This window comes from Cetorhinus maximus, chromosome 23, assembly GCF_964194155.1.
Source record: "Cetorhinus maximus chromosome 23, sCetMax3.hap1.1, whole genome shotgun sequence".
Classification (NCBI taxonomy): domain Eukaryota; kingdom Metazoa; phylum Chordata; class Chondrichthyes; order Lamniformes; family Cetorhinidae; genus Cetorhinus; species Cetorhinus maximus.
In genome coordinates this window covers 60,985,584-61,010,860 of record NC_135901.1, presented here as the reverse complement: position 1 = coordinate 61,010,860, position 25,277 = coordinate 60,985,584, and the positions used below count along the sequence as shown (strand labels likewise).

The following is a 25,277-nucleotide window of genomic DNA, read 5'->3' as shown; positions in this document are numbered from 1 at the left end:
TCCAGCCCAGGCAACATCCTGAGTGAATCTCCTCTGCACCCTCTCCAGTGCAATCACATCCTTCCTATAGTGCGGCAAACAGCACTGCACAGAGTACATCAAATGTGGCCTAACTAATGCTTTATACTGCTCCATCATAACGTCCCTGCTCTTGCATTCAATGCCTCGACTAATATGTCGACAATGTTTGACACAAAGCTGATTTATTTAACCTTTATCCAGAATATTAAACTCCAGCCCAGTTACAGGGATTATTAACATCAGCAGAAGCAAACCCCAACTGTCGGAAAGAGCATGGTTCAGTCATGGATGTGATTTGCAGCTACAATAACAGCAGAATCCAACCCCGGAAGTCACTTGTGAATACATTGGTTTGTCTGCAGGGTGGATGAATGACTGAATCCCTTCCCACACACGGAGCAGGTGAATGGATTTTCTCCAGGGTGAACTCGCTGGTGTGTCAGCTGGAGAGATGGATGAATGAATCCCTTCCCACACATGGAGCAAGTGAAAGGCCTTTCTCCAGTGTGAACTCGCTGGCGTGTCAGCAGACCCATTTTGCTTTTATAGCTTTTCACACAGTCGGCATGTTTAAAAGGTTTCTTTTCAGAGTGAACACGTTGTTGTGATGTGAACCGGGTTAGTTGAGTGAATCTCTTCCCACATTTGGAGCAGTTGAATGGTTTCTGCCCAGTGTGAACTTGCTGGTGTGTCAGCAGAATCTTTCTGCTTTTGAAGCACTTTTCACAGTCAGAACATTTAAAAAGCCTCTTGTCAGAGTGCACAAGTTGATGTGAAGTGAGGGTACTTATCTGAGTGAATCCCTTCCCACAGCTAGAGCAGGTGAATGGCCTTTTCCCAGTGTGAACTCGCTGGTGTATCAGCAGATTCCTTTTGCTTTTAATTGTCGCAACATTCAAAAGGTCTCATGTCATAGTGAACAAGTTGATGTGAAGTGAGGTGGGTTAGTAGAGTGAACCCCTTCCCACACTCGGAGCAGATGAACGGCCTCTCCCCAGTGTGAGTGCGTTGATGAGTTTCCAGCACAAATGGGGATCTGAATCCTAACCCACAGTCCCCACATTTCCACGATCTCTCCATGGTGTCAGTGTCCCCGTGTCTCTCCATGTTGGATGATCAGTTGAATCCTTGTCCACACACAGAACACTTGCACAGTTTCTTCCCGCTGTGAATGGTGAGATTTTTTTTCAGATAGTGTAACAGGTTAAAGCTCTTTCCACAGTCAGTTCACTGGAGCACTCTCACTCGGGCGTGTCTGTCTCGGTGCTTTTCCAGTCACACTGACGTTTGAAATCTTTTCCCACAGACAGAAAAGACAAATATTTCTCCTTCCACAGTCAAAGATCAATGATATTCAGGTCCAACGTCTAGAATTATAGACCAGTCAGCCTGACGTCAGTCGTGCGGAAAATTCTAGAGTCCATTATAAAAGATGTAATAGCTGAGCACTTGGAAAAATAAAGTGGCAGAATGGGACAGAGTCAGCGTGGATTTATGAAAGGGAAATCATGCTTGACAAATTTACTGGAATGTTTCGAGGATGAAACTACTGGAGTTGATGAGGGGGAACCAGTGGATGTGGTTTACTTGGACTTTCAGAAGGCTTTCGAAAAAGTCCCACATAAGAGATCAGCGTGTAAAATTAGAGCACATAGAATTGGAGGTAGTGTATTGAGAGGTATAGAAAACTGGTTGGCAGACAGGAAACAAAGAGTAGGAATAAATGGGTCTTTTTCCAAATGGCAGGCAGGCAGTGACTAGTGGGGTAGCGCAGGGATAGGTACTGGGACCCCAGTTTTTCACAATATATATCAATGATTTAGATGAGGGAATTAAATGTAATATCTCCAAATTTGCAGATGACACAAAGCTGGGTGGGAGGGTGAGCGGTGAGGAGGATGCAGAGATGCTTCGGTGTGATTTGGACAAGCTGAGTGAGTGGGCAAATGCATGGCAGATGCAGTATAATTTGGATAAATGTGAGGTTATCCACTTTGGTAGCAAAAACAAGAAGGAATAATATTATCTGAATGGCTATAAATTGAGAGAGGGAAATGCGCAACGAGACCTGGGTGACCTCGTACAGCAATTGCTGAAAGTAAGCATACAGGTGCAGCAGGCGGTAAAGAAGGCAAATGATATGTTGGCCTTCATAGCGAAAGCATTCAAGCACAGGAGCAGGGATGTCTTGCTGCAATTATACGGGGCCTTGGTGAGACCATACCTGGAATATTGTGTGCAGTTTTAGTCTCCTTATCTGAGGTAGGATGTTCTTGCTATAGAGAGAGTGCAGCGAAGGTTTACCAGACTGATTCCTGGGATGGCAGGACTGACATAAGAGGAGAGATGGAGTTAGGATTAAATTCGCTTGAGTGCAGGAGAATGAGGCGGGATCTCATAGAAATCTATAAAATTCTCACAGGACCAGGCAGGGGAGATGCAGGAAGGATGTTCCCGATGGTGGGGGAGTCCAGAACCAGGGGTCACAGTCTGAGGATATGGGGTAGACCATTTAGGACTGAGATGAGGAGAAGTTTCTTCACCCAGAGAGTGGTGAGCCTATGGAATTCGCTACCACAGGAAGTAGTTGAGGCCAAAACCGTGAATGTTTTCAAGAAGGAGTTACAAATAGCTCTTGGGGCGAAAGGGATCAAAGGATATGGGGAGAAAGCAGGAGCAGGTTATTGAGTTGGATGATCAGCCATGATCATAATGAATGGTGGAGCAGGCTCGAAGGGCCGAATGGCCTGCTCCTGCTCCTATTTTCTATGTTTCCTGCTGAATCGAGTGACTCTGTCAGATCTTGATGTGATGTTTGGTTTGAGTTTCCTATCTGCAAATCATCTCCCTCTTGTACCCTGTAAAAGGAGTTTACAAAAATATTCACTGTATGTACAGGATAGAAATTCAAAGCCGAAAATTCGAGTTTCTTTGGTACATTCTTCACCCAAACATGTGGTCCAATCAAACTGAAAGAAATTCAAATCAGCAACAAAGTCCCAGCAAAAGCAAAGGGAGCCTTCCTAAATAAGCCAGAATGTTGTTTCTAGTGTCTATGAGACACTCTGTACCCTGAGGTACCCACCGGTTGTGGGAGGTATCAAGCGTACCGGTGGATATTGCATGTTCCCTCACCAGGGACCCGCGGGCACGGACAAGACCATGGAAGAGAGGTCGGCAGCCAGTGTGACCAGACCCATCCTGGATCTAGAAATCCCTGTGTTAAACAGGCCCATGAACAGTTACAGGAGAAGATTCTCTGATTTAACAAACCCACCACCCCGCCCCCTGCCCTTTACACTGGGCAGCCAGAGATTAGGATTGTGAGGTTGAAGTATCGCCAGAGGTTGAGGATCAGCACCTCTCACTCTGAATATGTAAATGTCCCATGGACTCACTCACTGTTACATCCACAAGAAGGCCGCGCATGCGCCCTGCTCCCTGCTGAAACAGGATGGCGGCCGTTACCCTGGGTCTGGGTCTCGGGGAAAATAAATATATAAAAACTCAATAAAATTAGCGATCAAATTATAGAGAAACCTAAATGTAACAGAGCATCCATTATCCACCAGAAAGATGGGGAGCGGGAATTGTCCATCTCAGTATCGTGAATAGATACTTAATGAGGGGACATTATTCTCTGTGTCTTTCCCGGACATGGAGATGGAAAAGGGGCAAATGAATGAACTTTAAACACCTCGTCCACTTGGCACAGAAACTGTCTGAAACTCAGAATAGAAACCACATGGAACAAAATACTGACAAATACTCAACTGTTAGCCAAAAATAAATAAAAATATATATTGGGGGAGACGGTGCCACAGTGGGAATGTCACTGGACTAATAATCCAGAAAACCAGCTTGATGCTCTGGGGACAGGGGTTCAAATCCCACCACAGCAGCTGGCGGGATTAAAAATCAATTATTAAATCTGGAATTGAAAGCGAGTCTCAATAAGGGCGATGATTAAGCCATTGTCGATTGTCATAAAAACCCACCTGGTTCACTAATGTCCTTTCAGGAAGGAAATCTGCCCTTCTTACCTGGTCTTACATGTGACTCCAGAGCCACACCGAAATGTGGTTACTCTTGATAACCCTCTGAAATGTTGTGGCAAGCACTTATTTCAAGGACAACAAATGCTGTCCCTGCCCACATTCCATGAAAGAAAGTTTTTAACATCACCGCCACTGAATGGCTACAATTTAGGAAGGAAGTGAAGACAGAGGGTCCAGAAAAGATGCAAGAAAACTGTTCCCCTTCCAAGGATAACAAACCAACTTCATGAACCTAACTGAAGTTCCGATCTCTCGTGAATCTTTCCTCCAAACTCTCACATTCTTCCTAAAGCTCAGAATTGGACACAATACTACTTGGGTCCAAAGCAGTGTTTTTTATTCAGGTTTATTCTAACATGGTTGATTTTGTACTTTATTCCCGTATTCTTAAAGCCCAGGATTCCACTTGCTTTATTCACTGCTTTCTCAGACTGCCCCTCCATCTTCAATGATTTGTGCACATAAAGCCCCAGATTAAACTGCTGCACCTTTTTACAGTTGTATCCTTTATCTTATATTGCCTTTCCTTCCTACCGAAATGAATCACTTCACACCTCTCTGAATGAAATTTTATCTGCCACCTGTCTGCCCATTCCACCATCGTGTCTATGTCCTCTTGAGGTTAATCACCATCCTCCCCACTGCAAACACAACTTGAAAATTTGGTGTTGTTTGCAAATTTTGAAATGCAGCCCGGCACACACAAGTCTAAATCAATAATATATATCAAGAAATCAGTGTTCTGACCACCGACCCCTTGTGATCCCACTGTATACTTTTCCTCAATTTCAAAAAGCAACCGTTCACCATGCATGTTGTTGCCTGTCACACAGCCAATGCTGCCTCTGCCCGATGGATTTTAACTCGGCTGACATGCCTGTTACTTGGCACTGTATCAAATGCCGTTTAGCAGTTCATGTGCACATCAACCGTGTTACCCTCATCAACATTCTCTGTTGCCTTATCAAAAACTCAAGAAATTTAGTTCAATATGATTGTCCTGAACAAATTGTACAAGTGACCTAATTTTGACCTGAATTGCCGCTTCTAAATGCTTTCCCACACAAGAGGTTAAACTGACTGGTCTGTCAATGCTGGGCTGACCCTTCCATTTAAGATTACTAAGGATTTAATATTAGTGCCAGAAAGTGTGGGGAAATCGTGAGAAGTTGTGAAATTGTAACATTTAAAGACACTAATAACTGATAAATAGCTCAAGAAATAATCAGTTTTCAAGACATAAAGTACAGATAAATTAATTTATGAATAACTGAATTGAATTATTAATAATGTCGGGTAGAGTGCTTGGAATGGAGAGACGAAAATTACTGCAATGCTTAAAATACGAAATGAAAAGATTAAAAACTGGAAACACTCAGCAGGTCTGGAAGAATCTGTAGAGAGAGAAACACGATTAACGTTTCAGGTCTGTGAGCCATTGAAAGGTGGAAGAGGAACAGAAGGGAAGGTCTATGAAAGGCTGCAGGGCGAGAGAGATTAACTGACAAAAGGCTTCATAATGCAAGGTCAAAGGGAGTGGTAATGGGACAATTAAAAACACAAAAGCTGTTTCTAGATTAGGTGTGAATGGCACGATAACAACAGTCTGAATGCACCTGAAGCAAATGGGAGAAATAAGAAAGGAAAACTAGGACTCAAAGAAATAAGGAACAAATGAGGGCAGAGATAATTACTTGGTTAAACAGGGATCCAGGGACAAAAGCAGAAGGTGGGAATCACTTTGAGTGGAGCAGCGGGATGGAGACAAGTCAGAGAATCATAGAATGGTTGCAGCAAAAGGAGGCCATTCGGCCAGTCGTGTCTGTATTAGGCCTCTGAAGGGACAATTTACCCAATGCCACGTCCCTGCCTTTGCCCCATAGCCCTGAACAAGTCTCAAACAAAACTTGTATGAAACAAGATGTTTACGTGAAGGGGCAGCAGAAAAAAAGAAAAACAACTTGTTTACAGAGTGTATCGGGGGTGGGGAGCAGCATAATGTACCTGTGCAGGCCAGTGAGGATCCCCAAGGTCCATCAGCCGTCTGCATTCAGTGTTTAGTGGGCCCTGGGGGAGGGGGTGATGGAACCATTTGGGACACAGCACAGTGCTGGAGCTCACCCCTCCCCCACTGTCCTGATAACACAAATGACTCACCTTGGACTGTCCCACACCTGGGCCGGGCGGGGTCAAGGAGGCTGCAAGCTGGTAGGTTGAGCTGTGAACTGGGCGGAGTTGGGGGTTTGAGTGACAGGTCTGGTGCTATATCAGAGCAGGCACAGTCACTGCTCCCCCTCTCCTCGTGGAAGTTTGACTGGAATCGTGTTGGTGAGTGTTTCTAAACTCTGTCTCACTATCCCGGGATTGGAGGTGGATTGGAGGTTGTTGTGAGTGTTGGATTATATTGTTTTTCCTCATTCTTCCCGCTTCTCCCACTCCCAGTTCCAGGCTGCAGGTCCCGGTGATTCTGGATGCGGGACAGTTGTTAGTCCCGGCCCTGGTGTGGGTGCGCAAGCGCAGATGCGCGGCTTCTTGTTCTGTAATAATGGCGAGTGATTGTCCTCCTGTATTTTGCTGCAGTTCTTCACCTCCTTGACTCTCCCGGCGCCATAGTTGCTACCTGCCGATTGCGGTAATCGACCTTCGATCAGGAAATTAACAACTTTTAGTTAGAGCGGTTTCTGGGGCGCTTAGCATTGTTGGAACATTGCCCGCCATTATTCGGCGGCCGTCGCCGAGAGTTATCGTGCAGTCTGAAGGGAGGTCAGGGACCTGAGCCCCAATTTATGTTTCTTTATCTGTTCATACTGTCTGATCTGCTGGATATTTAAAATATTTTATCTCTTAATTTCCGATCCAGCCTTGCAGAGCTTTGCTTTCATGTATTGTTTTTTAGAACCGAGTCTCGAAACACAGACAGGCCAATTAGGAGCCGGTTTGAATTAGGGTGGGTGTTGGATGGGGGACTTTTTTTGTTACATCAGTTTTGTGATGGAGGAGAAACTGCTGGGTTTAACCCCGAGGAGTTTGCAACCCAGTTGGACCCAGCAATTTCCGGTGTGAGACTGTCAAGGGAGGTAGTTCCTGGGGGAGATCAGATTGACAAACACACTGTCCATTCAATTTAAGAGTTTTGTTTTAGTAACAAGTATTTCTACGGTCCCCTTTTATCCGAGATTTTTTTGTTAACTCCATTCTTGGTATTTGGGTGTCACTAACAAGAGCAGCAGATATTGTCAATCCCCAGTTTTCTGTTGGTCAGGTGTTGGTGGGCCTTCTTCCTGAATCGCTGCAGTCACTGTGGTGAAGGTGCTCCCACAATGCTGATTGGTAAGGAGTTACAGGATTTTCACTGAGCGATGATAAATGTCCAAATCAACAACAACAAGCTGCATTTATGTAGCACACTGATTGGAATAAAATGTTCCAAAGTATATCGCTGGAATATTATACTGGAATATTTAACACTGAAGCACATGATGAGATATCAGGGCAAATGATCAATAGCCTGATCAAAGAGGTAGGATTTTAAGAGAGTCTGAAAGGATAAGAGAGTGAGGCAGAGATGTCTAAGTAGGGAATTACAGAGCTTATGGCCCGGGCAGCTGAAGGCTCGGTCACCAATAGTGAGTCAATTAAAATCAGGAATGCTCAACAGGCCTGAATTAGATGAGCCCAGATATATGGGAGGGATGGAGATTGGAGGATATGATAGAGATAGTGAGGGACAAGGTCACTGAAGGATTTGAAAACAAGGATGAGAATTTGAACATTGAGGTGCTGCTTAAAGAAGAGCCTCTGTAGCACAATGAGCACAGAGGTGTTGGATGATCGAGACTTACTGCGAGTAAAGACATGGGAAGCAGAATTTTAAATGACCCCCGTCGTTTATGTGGCTGGCTCAGAATGGTCCAGTTTGGTGGTAACAAAGGAATTGATGACTTTCAGCAGCAGATGGGCTGAGGAAGGAGTGAAGTTACAGAGGTGGAAAGAGATGGTCTTTGTGATACGAAGTCAGAAGCTCAGCTTGGGGTGAAAATATGACACCAAGATTGTGAACAGTCTGGTTCAGCCTCGTAAGTTGCAAGAGAGATGGATGGTATTGATGGTTAGGGAGTGGAGTTTGTAGCGGAGACTGAAGACAATGACTTCAGTCTTCCCAACATTTAAATGGAGGAAAGTCCTGTTCATCCAGCACTGGATGTCGGGCAAGTCAGGGCAGTCTGTGACTTGGAGGTGATTTACCTGCTACCCTGGTCCTTCTAGGGGGTGGAGGATGAGGGATTGGGAGATTCTGCCAAAGTTCTGGTAGAGTTGACTGGGCCCAGACTGGGTGGAAGGTTCCCTTCCTAGAAGGACATTGGTGAACCAGTTGAGTTTTTATGACAATGCAGCAGCTATCGTGGTCACTTTTCCCTTGTGCCGGCCCCACACATACAGCTCAATTTCACACCCTGCCTTTGTGTTTTTGTGGGTTCTCTCTCACTCCCTTTTGCCTGTTTTGAACTATTTTCACAGGGTTAGCAGTCCGTAATTTCAAACCCAACATAACATCAGGATCTGATGGTGTCACCCAATTTATCGTAACCCACAAATCATCGAATTTTAAATATGGAAGTTAAGAGCCCTGTTCACAGTGGGGAGAAACCATACACATGCTCTGTGTGTGAACGAGGCTTCAGCCAATCATCTGCCCTGTCGAGCCACAGCCGCAGTCACACTGGAGAGAATCCATGGAAATGTGGGGACTGTGGGAAGGGATTCAATTACCCATCCCAGCTGGAAATTCATCAGCTCACTCACGCCGGAGAGAGGCCACTCACATGTTCTGATTCATCCAACCACCAGCGAGTTCACAATGGGGAGAGGCCATTCACCTGCTCCGAGTGTGGGAAGGGATTCACTCAGTCATCCAGCCTGCTGAGACACCAGCAAGTTCACACTGGGGAGAGACCATTTACCTGCTCTGTGTGCAAAAAGAGATTTACTTATTCATTCTCCCTACTGAAGCATCTGCGAGTTCACACTGGGGAAAGACCGTTTACCTGCACTGTGTGTAAACAGGGATTTTCTGATTCATCCAACCGACTGAGACACCAGCGAGTTCACACTGGAGAGAGACCATTTACCTGTTCTGATTGTGGGAAGGGATTCACTCAGTCATTCCATCTACTTAGACACCAGCAAGGTCATACTGGGGAGAGACCATTTCCCTGTTCCGATTGTGGGAAGGGATTCAATGATTCATCCAACCTGCTGAGACACCAGCGGGTTCATACTGGGGAGAGACCACTTACCTGCTCCGAGTGTGGGAAGGGATTCACTCAGTCATTCCAACTTTTATCACACCAGCGAGTTCACACCGGGGAGAGACCATTCACCTGCTTCGAGTGTGGGAAGGGATTCGTACGCTTATCAAGTCTACTGACACACCAGCGAGTTCACAAGTAACTGCTCTAGTTGGATTTAGTTGCCAATGATATTCTTGTCTGAAGCATATTCATTGAAGTGTGTTTCTGCTGATGTTAATAAACTCCAGCCTATTTACAGATTCTGTATATAATTCAAATAAATCAGTTTTGCGTTAAACACAGTGTGTTGAGTCGTTTTGATATCTCTAACACATTCAATTCAATTTTTATTTTAACTGAATATTATCAATTTTTACCACATCACTGATTTGGTTTGGTGCTGAAGGAGGCTATTTGGACCATCATGTCTGCACTGGCTCTCCAAATGAGCAACTCACCCAGTTCTATTCTCCCATCTTTTCCCCGTAACCCTGAACATTATTCCTTTTCAGATAACAGCCTAATTCCCTCCTGAATGCTTCAATTGGACCTGCCTCCACCACACTCCCACAAAAAGCACACCAGACCCTGCATGAAAAGCTTTTCCTCATATCATTGTTGATTCTTTTACAGATCACTTTAAAACTGTTCTCAGTCCTTTGATCGGTGGAAACAGTTTCTCCTTATCTGCTCTGTCCAGCCCCAACTTGAAAACATCTATAAAATCTCCTCTAAACTTTATTTTCTCTAACGAAAACAGTCCTGATTTCTCCAATTCACTTTCCTAAGCGCTGTTCTTCCTCCCAGGAGCCAGTCTTGCGAATCTTTACAGTGCCCTCTCCAATGCATTCACATCCTTCCTGAAGTGTGGTGCCCAGAAAGGGATGCGATAAACCACCTGAGGCCAAACTAGTGACTTATAAAAATTCAACATAACCTCCTTGCTCTTGTACTCTATGCCCCTATGAATAAAACCCAGGATAGTGTATATTTTAATAAACACACTCTCAATGACTCTCCTGCCACTTTCAATGACTTAAGGGCATATACACCCAGGTTCCTTTCACCTTCAACTCGTTTAGAGTTGTGCCCCTTAATTTATATTGCCCTTCATGTTCTTTCTACCAAGATGTATCACCTCACATTTCTCTGCATTAAACTTCATCTTCCACACGATTGCCCTATTCCACCAACTTGTCTATTTCTTTTTGAAGTTCTACACTGTCCTCATCACTGTTCTCAATGCTTCCACGTTTTGCATCTTCTGCGAACTTTGAAATGTTTCCCTTTACATCAAGATTTAGGTCATTAATATATATCAGCAAAAGCCCGAGTCCCATCACTGACCCCTGGCGAACACCATTACAAACCTTCCACGAGCATGAAAAACATCCATTAACCGCGACTTTCTGTTTCCTTCCACTGAGCCAATTCCGTATCCATGTGGCTACTGTCCCATTTATTCCATGAGCTATAACTTTGCTTATAAGTCTGTTGTGCAGCCCTGTACCAAATGCCTTTTGAAAGTCCATGTACACCACATCAACAGCATTGCCCTCATCAACCCTCTCTGTTACCTCTTCAAAAAACTCCAGGAAGTTAGTAAAACATTCTTCCCCCTTAAGAAGTCCATGGTGTCTTCCCTTAATTAATCTGCATTTGTCCATGTGAGTGTTAACGTCGTCCATATTATAATTTCTAGACGTTTCCCACCACTGAAGTTAAACTAACTGGCCTGCAGTTTCTGCGCTTATCCTTACACCTATTTTTGAACAAGGGTGGAACATTTGCAATTTTCCAGTCCTTCAGCACCTGAGTCTAAGGCACAGTGAAATATTATGGCCAGTGCCTCTGTAACTTCCACTCTTATTTCTCCCAGTACCCTTGGGTGCATCTCATTTGGCTCAGGTGACTTCACAACTTTAAAGTAAAAGCAAAATACTGCAGATGCTGGAAGCCTGAAACAGAAACAGAAAATGCTGGAAAAACTCAGCAAGCCTAACAATATATGTGGAGAGAGAAAAAATCTGTTAACGTTTCGAGTCCGTAACATTAATTTTTTTTTACTTCTTTCCACAGATGCGAACAGAATCTTCCTCTTGCTTTCCCAGATTCAGACAAAGATTAACTGAGATGCGGCTTCTAATGGCGGCCGGATTACCCACAATCCTATGCGCCTCAGAAACTGCTCTATCTGCCGCGGATTGTCCGGGTGGATGGCGCATGCTCGGAGTCTCTTGCTCTCCTTATGAGGTTGGTGCCGGATAGAAGCCGGAAGCGGCGGATTGTGAGAGTGGAGAATGATCATTGGTTCAGAATCGGCTCTGGGGCCGCACTCGGGATTTGTAAACCCCGCCCCCCGACGTTGACCTCACACCTGGCAACTCACAATGCCCGGCTGATTGACGGCGGCTACGGACCAATAGGAGAAGAGGGTGGGGCTGGATGAACGAAGGCGGACAGCTGCTCCTCCAGCCAATCAGAGTGAATGATGGGCGGGGCTGAGCCCGGATCTCCCTCATTGGCTGAAACTCTGCATCATTCTGAAAGCTGATTGTCTCAAACTCCAGGAGAAAACTGGACCTTTTTGTTAGTGACTTTAAACAGATGAAACCCCGTGGGTGTGGAGCATACATTTCAGCATTTGTTACTGAAACGTGGGAATATGATAAAACAATGTACAAACAATTCAAGGGCTCACTTCAAGGAATGACTAGCCAGGCAAGGAAAGTCACCATTAGAACAAGTGGAATCCCTGGTTTCAATAAATGAACGGGCAGAAGGGTTAGGACAGGTTAGGGAGAAGGTTAATACTGTCATCATTCAGAACAGCACATGGAAGCCAAGGCCTGGGAGAGGGGGATCCACCTCAGACATAGCAACAGGGGAACGAAAACAAAAAATGCTGAAAAAACTCAGCAGGTCTGACAGCATCTGTGGAGAGATAGACAGAGATAACGTCTCGAGACCGTATGACTCTTCTTCAGATCTAAAGAGAGGTAAAGATGTGGTGAAATATGTACTGATGAAGGGGGGTGGAACCAGTGAAGCTGGATAGAAGGCCAACGATAGGTGGAGGCAAAGGAGAGATGGTGAAAGATGTCATAAACAAAAGGTCAAAGAATAGTTAATGGTGGTGGTACTGGCTAAATGAGGTGCAAATGGTGACATTAAGGAAGTAAAATGTGATAATGGCAGGACCAGGGTAAGCACTCTGGAAAGTGGCAGATGGCCCAAGCGGGGGTGGGGTGGGGGGAGGGGACGGTGGTGGGAAGAAAGATCGGAAATAGGCTAAAAGCTGGGCATAAACAATGAATAGGAACAAAGGGAGGTCATTCAGCCCGTCCAGCCTGCTCTGCCATTCAATACGATCATGGCTGATCAAACACTTCAATACTGTTTACCCACACTATCCCCATAACCCTTTACATTATTGTTAATCAGAAATCTCCCACTCTATACATTAAACATACTCAATGACTGAGCTTCCACTGCCCTCTAGGGTAGAGAGTTCCACAGTTTCATAACTCTCTGAGTAAAGAAATTTCTCGGTCCGAAGTGGCTTTCCCCTTATTTTGAAATTGTGTCCCCTGGATCTAGACTCTCCAGCCAGTGGAAGAATCTTACCTACATCAACCCTGTCTACTTTTATAAATATTTTGTAGATTTCAATGAGATCACCTCTCATTCTTCGAAACTCTAGAGAATACAGGCCCAGTTTGTCCAATCTCTCTTCATCAGACAGTCCCACCATTCCCGGGACAAGCCTGTGAACTTTCACTGCACTCCCTCTATGGCAATAATATCCTTCTGAGGCAAGGTGACCAAAACTGCACACACTACTCCAGGTGCAGTCTAAACAAGATTCTAAACAATTAAAGCAAGACTTCACCACTCCTGTACTCAAATCCTTTTGTGGCAAAAGCTAACATTCCACGAGCCTTCCGAATAGCTTGCTGCATCTGCAGGTTAGCCTTCAGCGACTTATGGACAAGGACACCCAGGTCCCTTTGTACAACTACACTTTCTCATCTCTTTTCATTTAGGAAGTACTCTGAACATCAGTTCCTTCTACCAAAGTGGATAACCTCGCATTTTTCCACAATATATTCCATCTGCCATGGTCTTGCCCACTCACTAAGTCTGTCCAAATCCTCGCATATCTGCTTTACATCTACCTCACAACCTAGCTTTGTATCATCTGCGAACTTGGAAGGATTACATTTGGTCCCCACATCCAAATCGTTAATATATATTGTGATCAACTGGGACCCAAGTACTGATCCTTGTGGTACCCCACTAATCACATCTTACCAACACGAGAATTACCCATTTATTCCTACTCTCTGTTTTCTGCCTGTTTGCCAATCCGTAATCCATGTCAGTGTATTGCCTCCTATCCCATGTGGGTTTATTTTGCTAATTAATATGTCAGGTCCCAGTGACTTATCAACTTTCAATCCCATTCTTACTGATATTAATTTCCTTCAACTCCTTATTCTCCCTACTCCCTTGGATCTCTAAACCTGGGAGATTTCTTGTATCTTCCCCGGTGAAGGCAGACTCAGAATTATCATTTAGCTTCTCTGCCATTTCTCTATTCCCCGACTCTGCATGCAATGGACCCACATTTGCCTAAAGCAGCTCTTAGAGTCTGTTTTTATCTTTTCTCTAGATTGCATTCATATGCTATTCTCCCTTTATTTACCAGTTTCCTGGTCTTCCGTTGCTGTATTCTAAAAGCTTCCCAATCCTCAGGTTTACTACCACTTCTGGCAAATTCATAAGCTTATCTTTAAATCTTATACCATCCTTAACTTCCTTTGTCAGCCAAGGTTGACTGACTTTTTGGAGGTTTTGCACCTTGAAGGAAGATTATGTGCTGTAAGCCATGTAATAATTCTTTGAAGACTATCCATTGCCTCTGTACATTTTAATGTATTTTCCCGTTCTATCTCAGCCAATTTGTCCCTCATACCTTCATAATTTCCTTTATTCAACTTTAACACCCTTGCTTCAGAGTGAACTACCTAATTTTCAAACATAATGTAAAATACTATAATATTGTGTTCACTCGGCCCTAAAGGTTCTTTTACAACAAGATTATTAATTAGTCCTTTTACATTACATAATGCTAGATCTAAAATAGCCTGTCCTCGAGTCGGCTCCTCAACATACTGCTCTAGAAAACCATCCCCAACATACTCCAGAAATTCATCTTCCACAGCATCAGTGCTCAATTGGTTTACCCAGTGTACATGTAGATTGAAGTCATCCATGATCAATGTATAGCCTATGCTAAATGCTTCTATCATCTCCTGATTAATAAATTACTATTACCATTACTATTTGGTCGGCAATGAACAACTCCAACCAATGTCTGCTGCCTTTTGCTAATTCTTAGCTCCACCAAAACAGATTCCACACATTGTTCTTCCAAACTGACATCCCCTTTACTAATGCACTGATCTCATCCCTTATTTTCAGCACAACTCCACCTCCTTGTCTGTCTTTACTAAACTTTGAGTATACATGAATATTCAGTTCCCAGTTTTTGTCACCATGCAGCCATGTTTCCATAATGGCAATAATATCTTACCCCGATAATATCTTACTATTTGTGTCTTTTGATCATCAATTGCGAATGCTGTGCGCATTCAGGTAGAGCACCTTTAATTTTGTCTTTTTAACATAATTCTGCATTCGAAGCATACTCAATGCTATGCTTTGTTTCTCCTGCCTTGTAGCCTCACTACTACTTCCTGTTACCCATTTTACTTCCTTCTCATTTTACACTTAAAGGAGGATGAGTAGAATAAATTAACAATAACTTCACTTTGCTACACTTCTCCTAAGTTTACCTTACTTTGGTTTACTTTATGACTATATTTCACTTTGAATTGATTTAACGTTACTTCCCTATTGTTGGTGTTCCTTACTGAAATCCAGGCAGCTACCTCTTTATAAATGTTATCCTTTTTTTTTCTAGTTTTAAGCTATTTAAACACACTCCCTAACAGCAACTTCTCACCAACCAAGTTTTCCTGCGATATCGCCCTTGAGTTTATTTTCAAACTTAGCCCACTGCCCGATCGGAGGTGTTCCTCACAGGTCTGGCTGTCTCCTCTCCAAGAAGGTGAGACACGTCGGGAAGGACCAGAAGAGAAAGTTTACCTGTGTCGCAACCACATAGGATCTCACTTGTGGCTTTGATAAGAACTGTTTTCGAACTGAGGCAGGGCAGAAACCTGATTGGAGGGATTCAAAGGATTTTTGAAAGGAAAGAGAGGCTGGAGATGGGGCAGCAGCATGCAAAGATGGAAGAGTGAAGGGTTTGTTTTTATTTAAGCATATATAATGATGGAAGGTTTAAAGGAGAGAGGCACAGTATCTGAAAAGAGAGAACCATTGACAATGACGGTAAACATGGGGAAGTTGGATGGTCAGTAGTTTAGTGGGAATAGGGTCGATGGAGCAGGTGGTGCACACAGAGGGCATGAGAGGAGATGGGAGAGAAACTGGAAAAAGATGTGATCACGGCTCAGACAGTGGGGGAAACTTAGAGACAGTGTGTCCCGGTGGGCTAGTGGAAGGGAGGGAAGCAGCAGAGGCAGCTGATCGGATTGTCTCAATCTTAGTGACAAAGAAGCTCCATGAGCTCCTCATAATTTTCGTTGGGGCTGAGGATGGAGGAGACAGGGCAGAGGGAGAACCTTTCAAAAGGAACTAACTTGTGCTAGAGATATCAAAACGACTCAACACACTGTTTATCGCAAAGCTGATTTATTCCAATTTTATACAGAATCTGTAACTGGGCTGGAGTTTATTAACCTCAGCAGAAACACACTCTCATGAATATGCTTCAGACAAGAATATCATTGGGAACTAAATCCAACCACAGCAGTTACTTGTGAACCCGCTGGTGTCTCAGCATATTGGATAACTGTATGAATACCTTCCCACACTCTGAGCAGGTAAATGGCCTCTCCCCAGTGTGAACTCTCTGGTGTCTCAGTAGATGGAATGACCGAGTGAATCCCTTCCCACACTTGGAGCAGGTGAATGGTCTTTCCCCAGTGTGAACTCGCTGGTGTTCCAGGAGGTTGGATGGATCAGCAAATCCCTTTCCACATGTGGAGCAGGTAAATGGTCTCTCTCCAGTGTGAACTCCCTGGTGTCTCAGCAGGCTGGATGAATCAGTGAATCCCTTCCCACAATCAGAACAGGTAAATGGTCTTTCCCCAGTATGAACTCTCTGGTGTCTCAACAGGGTGCATGAATCAGTGAATCCCTTCCCACAATCAGAACAGGTAAATGGTCTCTCCCCAGTGTGAACTCGCTGGTGTTTCAGTCGGTTGGATGAATCAGCAAATCCCTTTTTACACACAGTGCAGGTAAACAGTCTTTCCCCAGTGTGAACTCGCTTATGTTTCATTAGGGAGGATGAGTCAGCAAATCCCTTCTTACACACAGAACAGGTAAACAGTCTCTCCCTAGTGTGAACTTGCTGGTGTCTCAGCAGGTGGAATGACTGAGTGAATCCCTTCCCACACTCGGAGCAGGTGAATGGCCTCTCCCTAGCATGAACTCGCTGGTGTTTCAGTCGGTTGGATGAATCAGAAAATCCCTTTCCACACACTGAACATATGAATGGCTTCTCTCCAGTGCTTGTACACTGATGGATTTCCAGCTGGGATGGGTCATTGAATCCCTTCCCACAGTCCCAACATTTCCATGGATTCTCTCCATTGTGACTGTGTTTCAACAGGTCAGATGACTGGCTGAAGCCTCGCCCACGCACAGAACATGTGTGCGGTTTCTCCCCACTGTGAACAGGGCTCTTAATCACCATATTCAAAATCCGATGGTATTTGGGTTACGATCAATTGGACAACACTGTCAGATCCTGATGTGATGTCGGGTTTGTGATTCTGGACTGCAAACCCTGTGAAAATAGGACAAAACAAACAAAGGTGAGTGAGAGAGAACTCACAAAAACACAAAGGCTGGGTGTGAAATTGAGCTCAACGTGTAGGACTGGCATTAGGAAAAAGTGACCATGAAATTTGCTGGATTATCATAAAAACCCAACTGGTTCGCTAATGTCCTTCAGGGAAGGGAACCTGCCTGCCAGTCTGGGCCTACACAACTCTACCAGAACTTTGACAGCATTGCCCAATCCCTTATCCTCCAACCTCCATCAGGACCAGGGTAGCAGGTGAATGTGAACACCATCACCTCCAAGTCACACTCCGCCCTGATTTGTCTGACATCCATTACTGGATGGACAGAAACTTCCTCCATTTAAATTTTGGGAAGACTGAAGCCATTGTTTTCATTCCTCGCTACAAACTCCACTCCCCAACCTTCAATGCCTTTCTGACAACTCTGAGGCCGAACCAGACTGTTCACAATCTTGGTGTCATATTTCACCCCAAACTGAGCTTCTGACTACATACCACTAAGGCCGTCCATTTCCACATCAGTCATTTTGCCGGATTTCATTCCTGCCTCAGCTCAGCTGCTGCTGAAACACATCCATTCCTTTGCTACCTCTAAACTGGAATCTTCCTAGCCTGCCACAGAAACAATGGAGTCATTTAAAACTCCACTTCCCATGTCTTTACTCGCACTTTGTCTCGTTCATCCAACGCCCCTGTTCTCATTGAGCTACATAGGCTCCTCGTTAAGCAGCACCTCAATGTTCAAATTCTCATCCTTGTTTTGAAATCCCTCAGTGACTACGCTCCTCACTATCTCTATCATATCCTCCAATCTACATCCCTCCCAGATATCTGGACTCATTTCATTCAGGCCGATTGAGCATCCCTGATTTTAATTGACTCACCGTTGGTGACCGTGTCTTCAGCTGCTCAGGCTATAAGCTCTAGAATTCCCTATTTAGGCCTCCCTTTCTCATCCTTTAAGACTCTCCTTAAAACTTGCCTCTTTGACCAAGCTGTTGATCATGTGCCTCAATACCTCCTCATGCGCTTCAGTGTTAAATATTCCGGTATAATATTCCTGTGAAATACTTTGGAACATTCTATTCTAATCAGTGTGCTACATAAATGCAACTTGTTGTTGTTGATTTGGACATTTATCATCGCTTAGTGAAAATCCTGTAACTCCTTACCAAACAGCATTGTTGGAACACCTTCACCACAGTGACTGCAGCGGTTCAGGAAGAAGGCCCACCAACACCTGACCAACAGACAACTGGGGATTGACAATATCTGCTGCTCTTGTTAGTGACACCAAATACCAAGAATGGAGTTAACAAAAAGTCTCAGAAAAAAAGGCACTTTAGAAGTACTTGTTACTAAAGCAACACTCTTAAATTGAATGGACGTTTGTCACTCTGTTCTCCCCCAGGATCTACCTCCTTTAATAGCCTCACACTGGAAATTGCTGGGCCCGACTGGGTTGCAAAGTCCTCGGGGTTAACCCCAGCAACTTCTCCTCCAATTCACTCCAGCTCAAAACTGATCCAACAAAAAAGACCCCCATTCAACACCCACCCTAATTCAAACCGGCTCCTAATTGGTCTGTCTGTGTTTCCAGACTCGGCTACATGAAACAATAAAATGAAAGCAAATCTCTGCAAGACTGGAACTGAAGTTAAGACATAAAATATTTTAAATATCCAGCAGGTCAGTCAGCATGAACAGATTAAGAAACAGAAGTAGGGGCTCAGGTCGCTGACCTGCCTTCAGGCTGTACGATAACTCTCGGCGACGGCCAACGAGTAATGGCGGGCAATGTTCCCACAATGCTAAGCGCCCCAGAAACCGCTCTATCTAAAAGTTGTTAATTTCCTTTTGGAAGGTCGGTTGCCGCAATCGGCAGGTGGAAACTATGGCGCCGGGAGAGTCAAGGAGGTGAAGAACTGCAGCAAAATACAGGAGGACGATCACCCGCCATTATTACAGAACAATAAGCCGCGCATCTGCGCTTGCGCACACACACCAGGGCCGGGACTAACAACTGTCCCGCATCCAGAATCACCGGGACCTGCAGCCTGGAACTGGGAGTGGGAGAAGCGGGAAGAATGAGGAAAAACAATATAATCCAACACTCACAACAACCTCCAATCCACCTCCATTCCCGGGATAGTGAGACAGAGTTTAGAAACACTCACCAACACGATTCCAGTCAAACTTCCACGAGGAAAGGGGGAGCAGTGGCTGTGCCTGTTCGGATATAGCCCCAGACCTGTCACTCAAACCACCCCAACTCCGCCCAGTTCACAGCTCAACCTACCAGCTTGCAGCTTCCTGCACCTTGACCCCGCCCGGCCCAGGTATGGGACAGTCCAAGGTGAGTCATTTGTGTAACCGGGACAGTAGGGGAGGGGTGACCTCCCGCCCTGTGCTGTGTCCCAAATGGTTCCATCCCCACTCCCCCAAGGCCCACTAAACACTGCATGCAGACGGCTGATGGACCTTGGGGATCCTCACTGACCTGCACAGGTACATTCTGCTGCTCCCCACCCCCGATACACAGTTAATCTCTCCAGCCCTGCAGCCTTTGATAGACCTTTCCTTCTGTTCCTCTTCCACCTCCCCACTTTCAATGGCTCACAGACCTGAAACGTTAATTTTGTTTCTCTCTCTACAGATTTTTCCAGACCTGCTGAGTGTTTCCAGTTTTTAATCTTTTCATTTCATGTTTTAAGCATTGCAGTAATTTTCGTTTCTCTATTCCAAGCACTCTACCTGACATTATTAATAATTCAATTCAGTTATTCATAAATTAATTTATCTGTACTTTATGTCTTGAATCTGATTATTTATTGAGCTATTTATCAGTTATCAGTGTTTTTAAATGTTACAATTTCACAACTCCTCACGTTTTCCCCACAATTCCTGGCACTAATATTAAATCCTTAGTAATCTTAAATGGAAGGGTCAGCCCAGCATTGACAGACCAGTCAGTTTAACCTCTTGTGTGGGAAAGCATTTAGAAGCGGCAATTCAGGTCAAAATTAGGTCACTTGTACAATTTGTTCAGGACAATCGTGTTGAACTAAATTTCTTGAGTTTTTGATAAGGCAACAGAGAATGTTGATGAGGGTAACACGGTTGATGTGCACATGAACTGCTAAACGGTATTTGATACAGTGCCAAGTAACAGGCTTGTCAGCAGAGTTAAAATCCATGGGGCAGAGGCAGCATTGGCTTTGTGACAGGCAACAACATGCATGGTGAACGGTTGCTTTTTAAAATTGAGGAAAAGTATACAGTGGGATCACAAGGGGTCGGTAGTCTGACCACTGATTTCTTGATATATATTAATGATCTAGACTTGTGTGTGCAGGGCTGCATTTCAAGATTTGCAAACGACACCAAATTTTCAAGTTGTGTTTACAGTGGGGAGGATGGTGATAAACCTCAAGAGGACACAGACAAGATGGTGGAATGGGCAGACAGGTGGCAGATAAAATTTCATTCAGAGAGGTGTGAAGTGATTCATTTTGGTAGGAAGAGCAAGAAGTGGCAATATAAAATAAAGGATACAAGTGTAAAAATGTGCAGGAGCAGCGTAATCTGGGGCTTTATGTGCACAAATCATTGAAGATGGCGGGGCAGGCTGAGAAATTAGTGAATAAAGCATGTGGAATCCTGGGCTTTATGAATACGGGAATAAAGTACAAAATCAACCAAGTTAGAATAAACCTGAATAAAACACTGCTTTGGACCCAACTGCAGTATTGTGTCCAATTCTGAGCATTAGGAAGAATGTGAGAGTGTGGAGGAAAGATTCACGAGAGATCGGAACTTCAATTAGGCGAGGTGAAGTTGGTTTGTTATCCATGGAAGGAGAACCGTTTTCTTGCATCTTTTCTGGACCCTCTGTCTTCACTTCCTTCCGAAATTGTAGCCATTCAGTGGCGGTGATGTTAAAAACTTTCTTTCATGGAATGTGGGCAGGGACAGCATTTGTTGCCCTTGAAACAAGTGCTTGCCACACCATTTCGGAGGGTTATCAAGAGTAACCAGATTTCGGTGTGGCTCTGGAGTCACATGTAAGACCAGGTAAGGAGGGCAGATTTCCTTCCCGAAAGGACATTAGTGAACCAGGTGGGTTTTAATGACAATCGACAATGGCTTAATCATCGCCCTTATTGAGACTCGCTTTCAATTCCAGATTTAATAATTGATTTTAAATTCCACCAGCTGCCGTGGTGGGATTTGAACCCCTGTCCCCAGAGCATCAAGCTGGTTTTCTGGATAATTAGTCCAGTAATATTCCCACTGTGGCACCGTCTCCCCCAATATATATTTTTATTTATTTGTAGCCAACAGTTGAGTATTTGTCAGTATTTTGTTCCATGTGGTTTCTATTCTGAGTTTCAGACAGTTTCTGTGCCAAGTGGACGAGGTGTTTAAAGTTCATTCATTTGCCCCTTTTCCATCTCCAGGTCCGGGAAAGACACAGAGAATAATGTCCCCTCATTAAGTATCTATTGACGAGACTGAGATGGACAATTCCCGCTCCCCATCTTTCCGGTGGATAATGGATGTTCTGTTACATTCAGGTTTATCTATAATTTCATCTCTAATTTTATTGAGTTTTTTTATTTTTATCCCCGAGACCCAGACCCAGGATAACGGCCGCCATCTTGTTTCAGTAGGTAGTAGGGCGCATGCGCGGCCTTGTTGCTGCAACAGTGAGCGGGCGGGGCTTCACGCTCCCGTTTCCCAACAGGTTCCTTGTACCCGGGATAGGCAAACTTTTGGCGGAGGGACAGGGTTTGAAGCAGCTTTACCCACTCCCAGGCTGCAGGTGATGTTTGCGACCTAGAGGAGTCCATGTATATATTCAGGGTGAGAGGCTGCGGCCCCTGTGGGGCTGATCCGAAGCCCTTGGTGACACTTCAGCCCCACAATCCTAATCTCTGGCTGCCCAGTTAAGGTGGGTGGTGGGTGGGGTGGGGAGAGGCTGGCCTGGGAATAAGTTGGAGAATCTTCTCCTGTAACTGCTCATGGGCTTGTTTAAAACAGGAATTTGTAGATCCAGGATGGGTGACAAACATGGGGGTGGTCACATTGGCTGCCAATCTCTCTTCCGTGGTCTTGTCCGTGCCCGGGTGTCCCTGGAGAGGGAACATGCAGTGTCCACCGGTACGCTTGATACCTCCCACAACCGGTGGGCACCTCAGGGTACAGAGTGTCTCATAGACATTGGAAACAACATTCTGGTTTACTTAGGAAGGTTCCCTTTGCTTTTATTGGGACTTTGTTGCTGATTTGAACTTCTTTCAGTTGGATTGGACTGCATGTTTGAGTGAAGAATGTACCAAAGAAACTCGAATTTTCTGTTTTGAATTTCTACCCTGTACTTACAGTGAAAAGTTTTGTAAACTCCTTTTACTGGGTACAATAGGGATATGGTTTGCAGATAGGAAACTCAAGCCAAACATCACATCAAGATCTGACAGAGTCACTCAATTCACCAGGAAACATAGAAACATAGAAAATAGGATCAGAAGGAGGCCATTCGGCCCTTCGAGCCTGCTCCACCATTCATTATGATCATGGCTGATCATCCAACTCAATAGCCTGCTCCCACTTTCTCCCCATATCCTTTGATCCCTTTCACCCCAAGAGCTGTATCTAACTCCTTCTTGAAAACATACAATGTATTGGCCTCAACTACTTTCTGTGGTAGCGAATTCCATAGGCTCACCACTCTCTGGATGAAGAAATTTCTCCTCATCTCAGTCCTAAAACCCCATATCCTCAGACTGCTACCCCTGGTTCCGGACTCCCCCACCATCGGGAACACTCTTCCTGGATCTACCCTGTCTAGTCCTGTTAGAATTTTATAGGTTTCTATGAGGTCCCCGCTCATTCTTCTGAACTCCAGAGAATATAATCCTAACCGACTCAATCTCTCCTCATATGTCAGTCCCGGCATCCCAGGAATCAGTCTGGTAAACCTTTACTGCACTCCCTCTATAGCAAGTACATCCTTTCTCAGACAAGGAGACCAAAATTGCACACAATATTTCAGGTGTGATCTCACCAAGACCCTGTATAATTTCAGCAAGACACCTCTGCTCCTGTACTCTAATCCTCTCGCTATGAAGGTCAACATACCATTTGCCTTCTTTACCACCTGCTGCACCTGCATGCTTACCTTCAGCGACTGGTGTACAAGGACACCCAGGTCTCGTTGCACATTCCCCCTCTCAATTTATAGTCAATGGGATAATAATCTGCCTTCCTGCGTTTGCTACCAAAGTGGATAACCTCACATTTATCCACATTATACTGCATCTGCCATTCATTTGCCCACTCACTCAGCTTTTCCAAATCATACTGAAGCATCTCTGCTTCCTCCTCGCGGCTCACCCTCCCACCCAGCTTTGTGTCATCTGCAAATTTGGAGATATTACATTTAGTTTCCTCATCTGAATCATTAGTATATATTGTGAATAACTGGGGTCCCAGCACCGATCCCTGCAGTACCCCACTAGTCACTGCCTGCCATTCGGAAAAAGACCCATTTATTCCTACTCTTTGTTTCCTGTCTGCCAACCAGTTTTCTATCCATCTCAATACACTAGCCCAATCCCATGCGCTTTAATTTAACACGCTAATCTCTTATTGTCGAAAACCTTTCGAAAGTCCAAATAAACCACATCCACTGGATCCCCCTCATCAACTTTATGAGTTACATCCTCGAAAAATTCCAGTAGATTTGTCAAGCATGATTTCCCTTTCGTAAATCCATGCTGACTCTGTCCCATATTGTCATTGATTTCCAAGTGCTCAGCTATTAAATCTTCCATAATGGACCCTAGAATTTTCCCCACTACCGACGTCAGGCTGACTGGTCTATAATTCCGACGTTGGACCTGAATATCATTGATCATTGACTGTGGAAGGAGAAATATTTGTCGGTTCTGTCTGTGGGAAAATATTTCAAACATCAGTGTGACTGGAAAAGCACCGAGACACAGACACGTCCTAGTCAGAGTGCGCCAGTGAACTGACTGTGGAAAGAGCTTTAACCTGTTACACTATCTGAAAAAAAATCTCACCATGCACAGCGGGGAGAAACTGTGCAAGTGTTGTGTGTGTGGACAAGGATTCAACTGATCATCCAACATGGAGAGATACGGGGACAACGACACCATGGAGAAACCGTGGAAACGTGGGGACTGTGGGTTAGGATTCAGATCCCCATCTGTGCTGGAAATTCATCAGCGCATTCACACTGGGGAGAGGGCTTTCATCTGCTCCGAGTGGGTGGGAAGGGATTCACTCGACTAACTAACCTCACTTCACCTCAACTTGTTCACTCTGACATGAGACCTTTTAAGTGTTGCGACTATGAGAAGAGCTTTAAAAGCAAAAGGAATCTGCTGAGAAACGAGCGAATTCACACTGGGGAGAGGCCGTTTACCTGCACTGACTGTGGAAAGGGATTCACTCTGATAAGTACCCTCACTTCACATCAACTTGTACACTCTGACAAGAAACCTTTTAAATGTTCTGACTGTGAAAAGTGCTTTAGAAGTAGAAAGATTCTGTTGAAACACCAGTGAGTTCAAACTGGGCAGAAACCATTCAACTGCTCCAAGTGTGGGAAGAGATTCACTCAACTAACCCAGCTCACTTCACATCAACGTGTTCACTCTGAAAAGAGACCTTTTAAACGTGCCGACTGTGTGAAAAGCTATAAAAGCAAAATGTGTTTGCTGACACATCAGCGAGTTCACACTGGAGAGAGGCCTTTCACTTGCTCCATATTTGGGAAGGGATTCATTCACCCATATCTCCGGCTGACACACCAGCGAGTTCACACTGGAGAAAGGCCATTGACCTGCTCCGTGTGTGGGAAGGGATTCAGTCATTCATCCACCCTGCAGACAGACCAATGTATTCACAAGTGA

At 44.6% G+C, this 25,277-nt stretch overlaps 1 protein-coding gene across 1 annotated transcript in view; it reads right to left on the bottom strand.

Moving 5' to 3' along the window:
• The window catches only part of LOC144698069 (uncharacterized), a 207,830-nt gene that overhangs the window by 170,800 nt on the left and 11,753 nt on the right, over positions 1 to 25,277 (bottom strand). Inside the window, 1 exon segment of the mRNA XM_078569995.1 lies at positions 16,326 to 17,037. Coding sequence (XP_078426121.1) covers positions 16,326 to 17,037 — 712 coding nt within the window.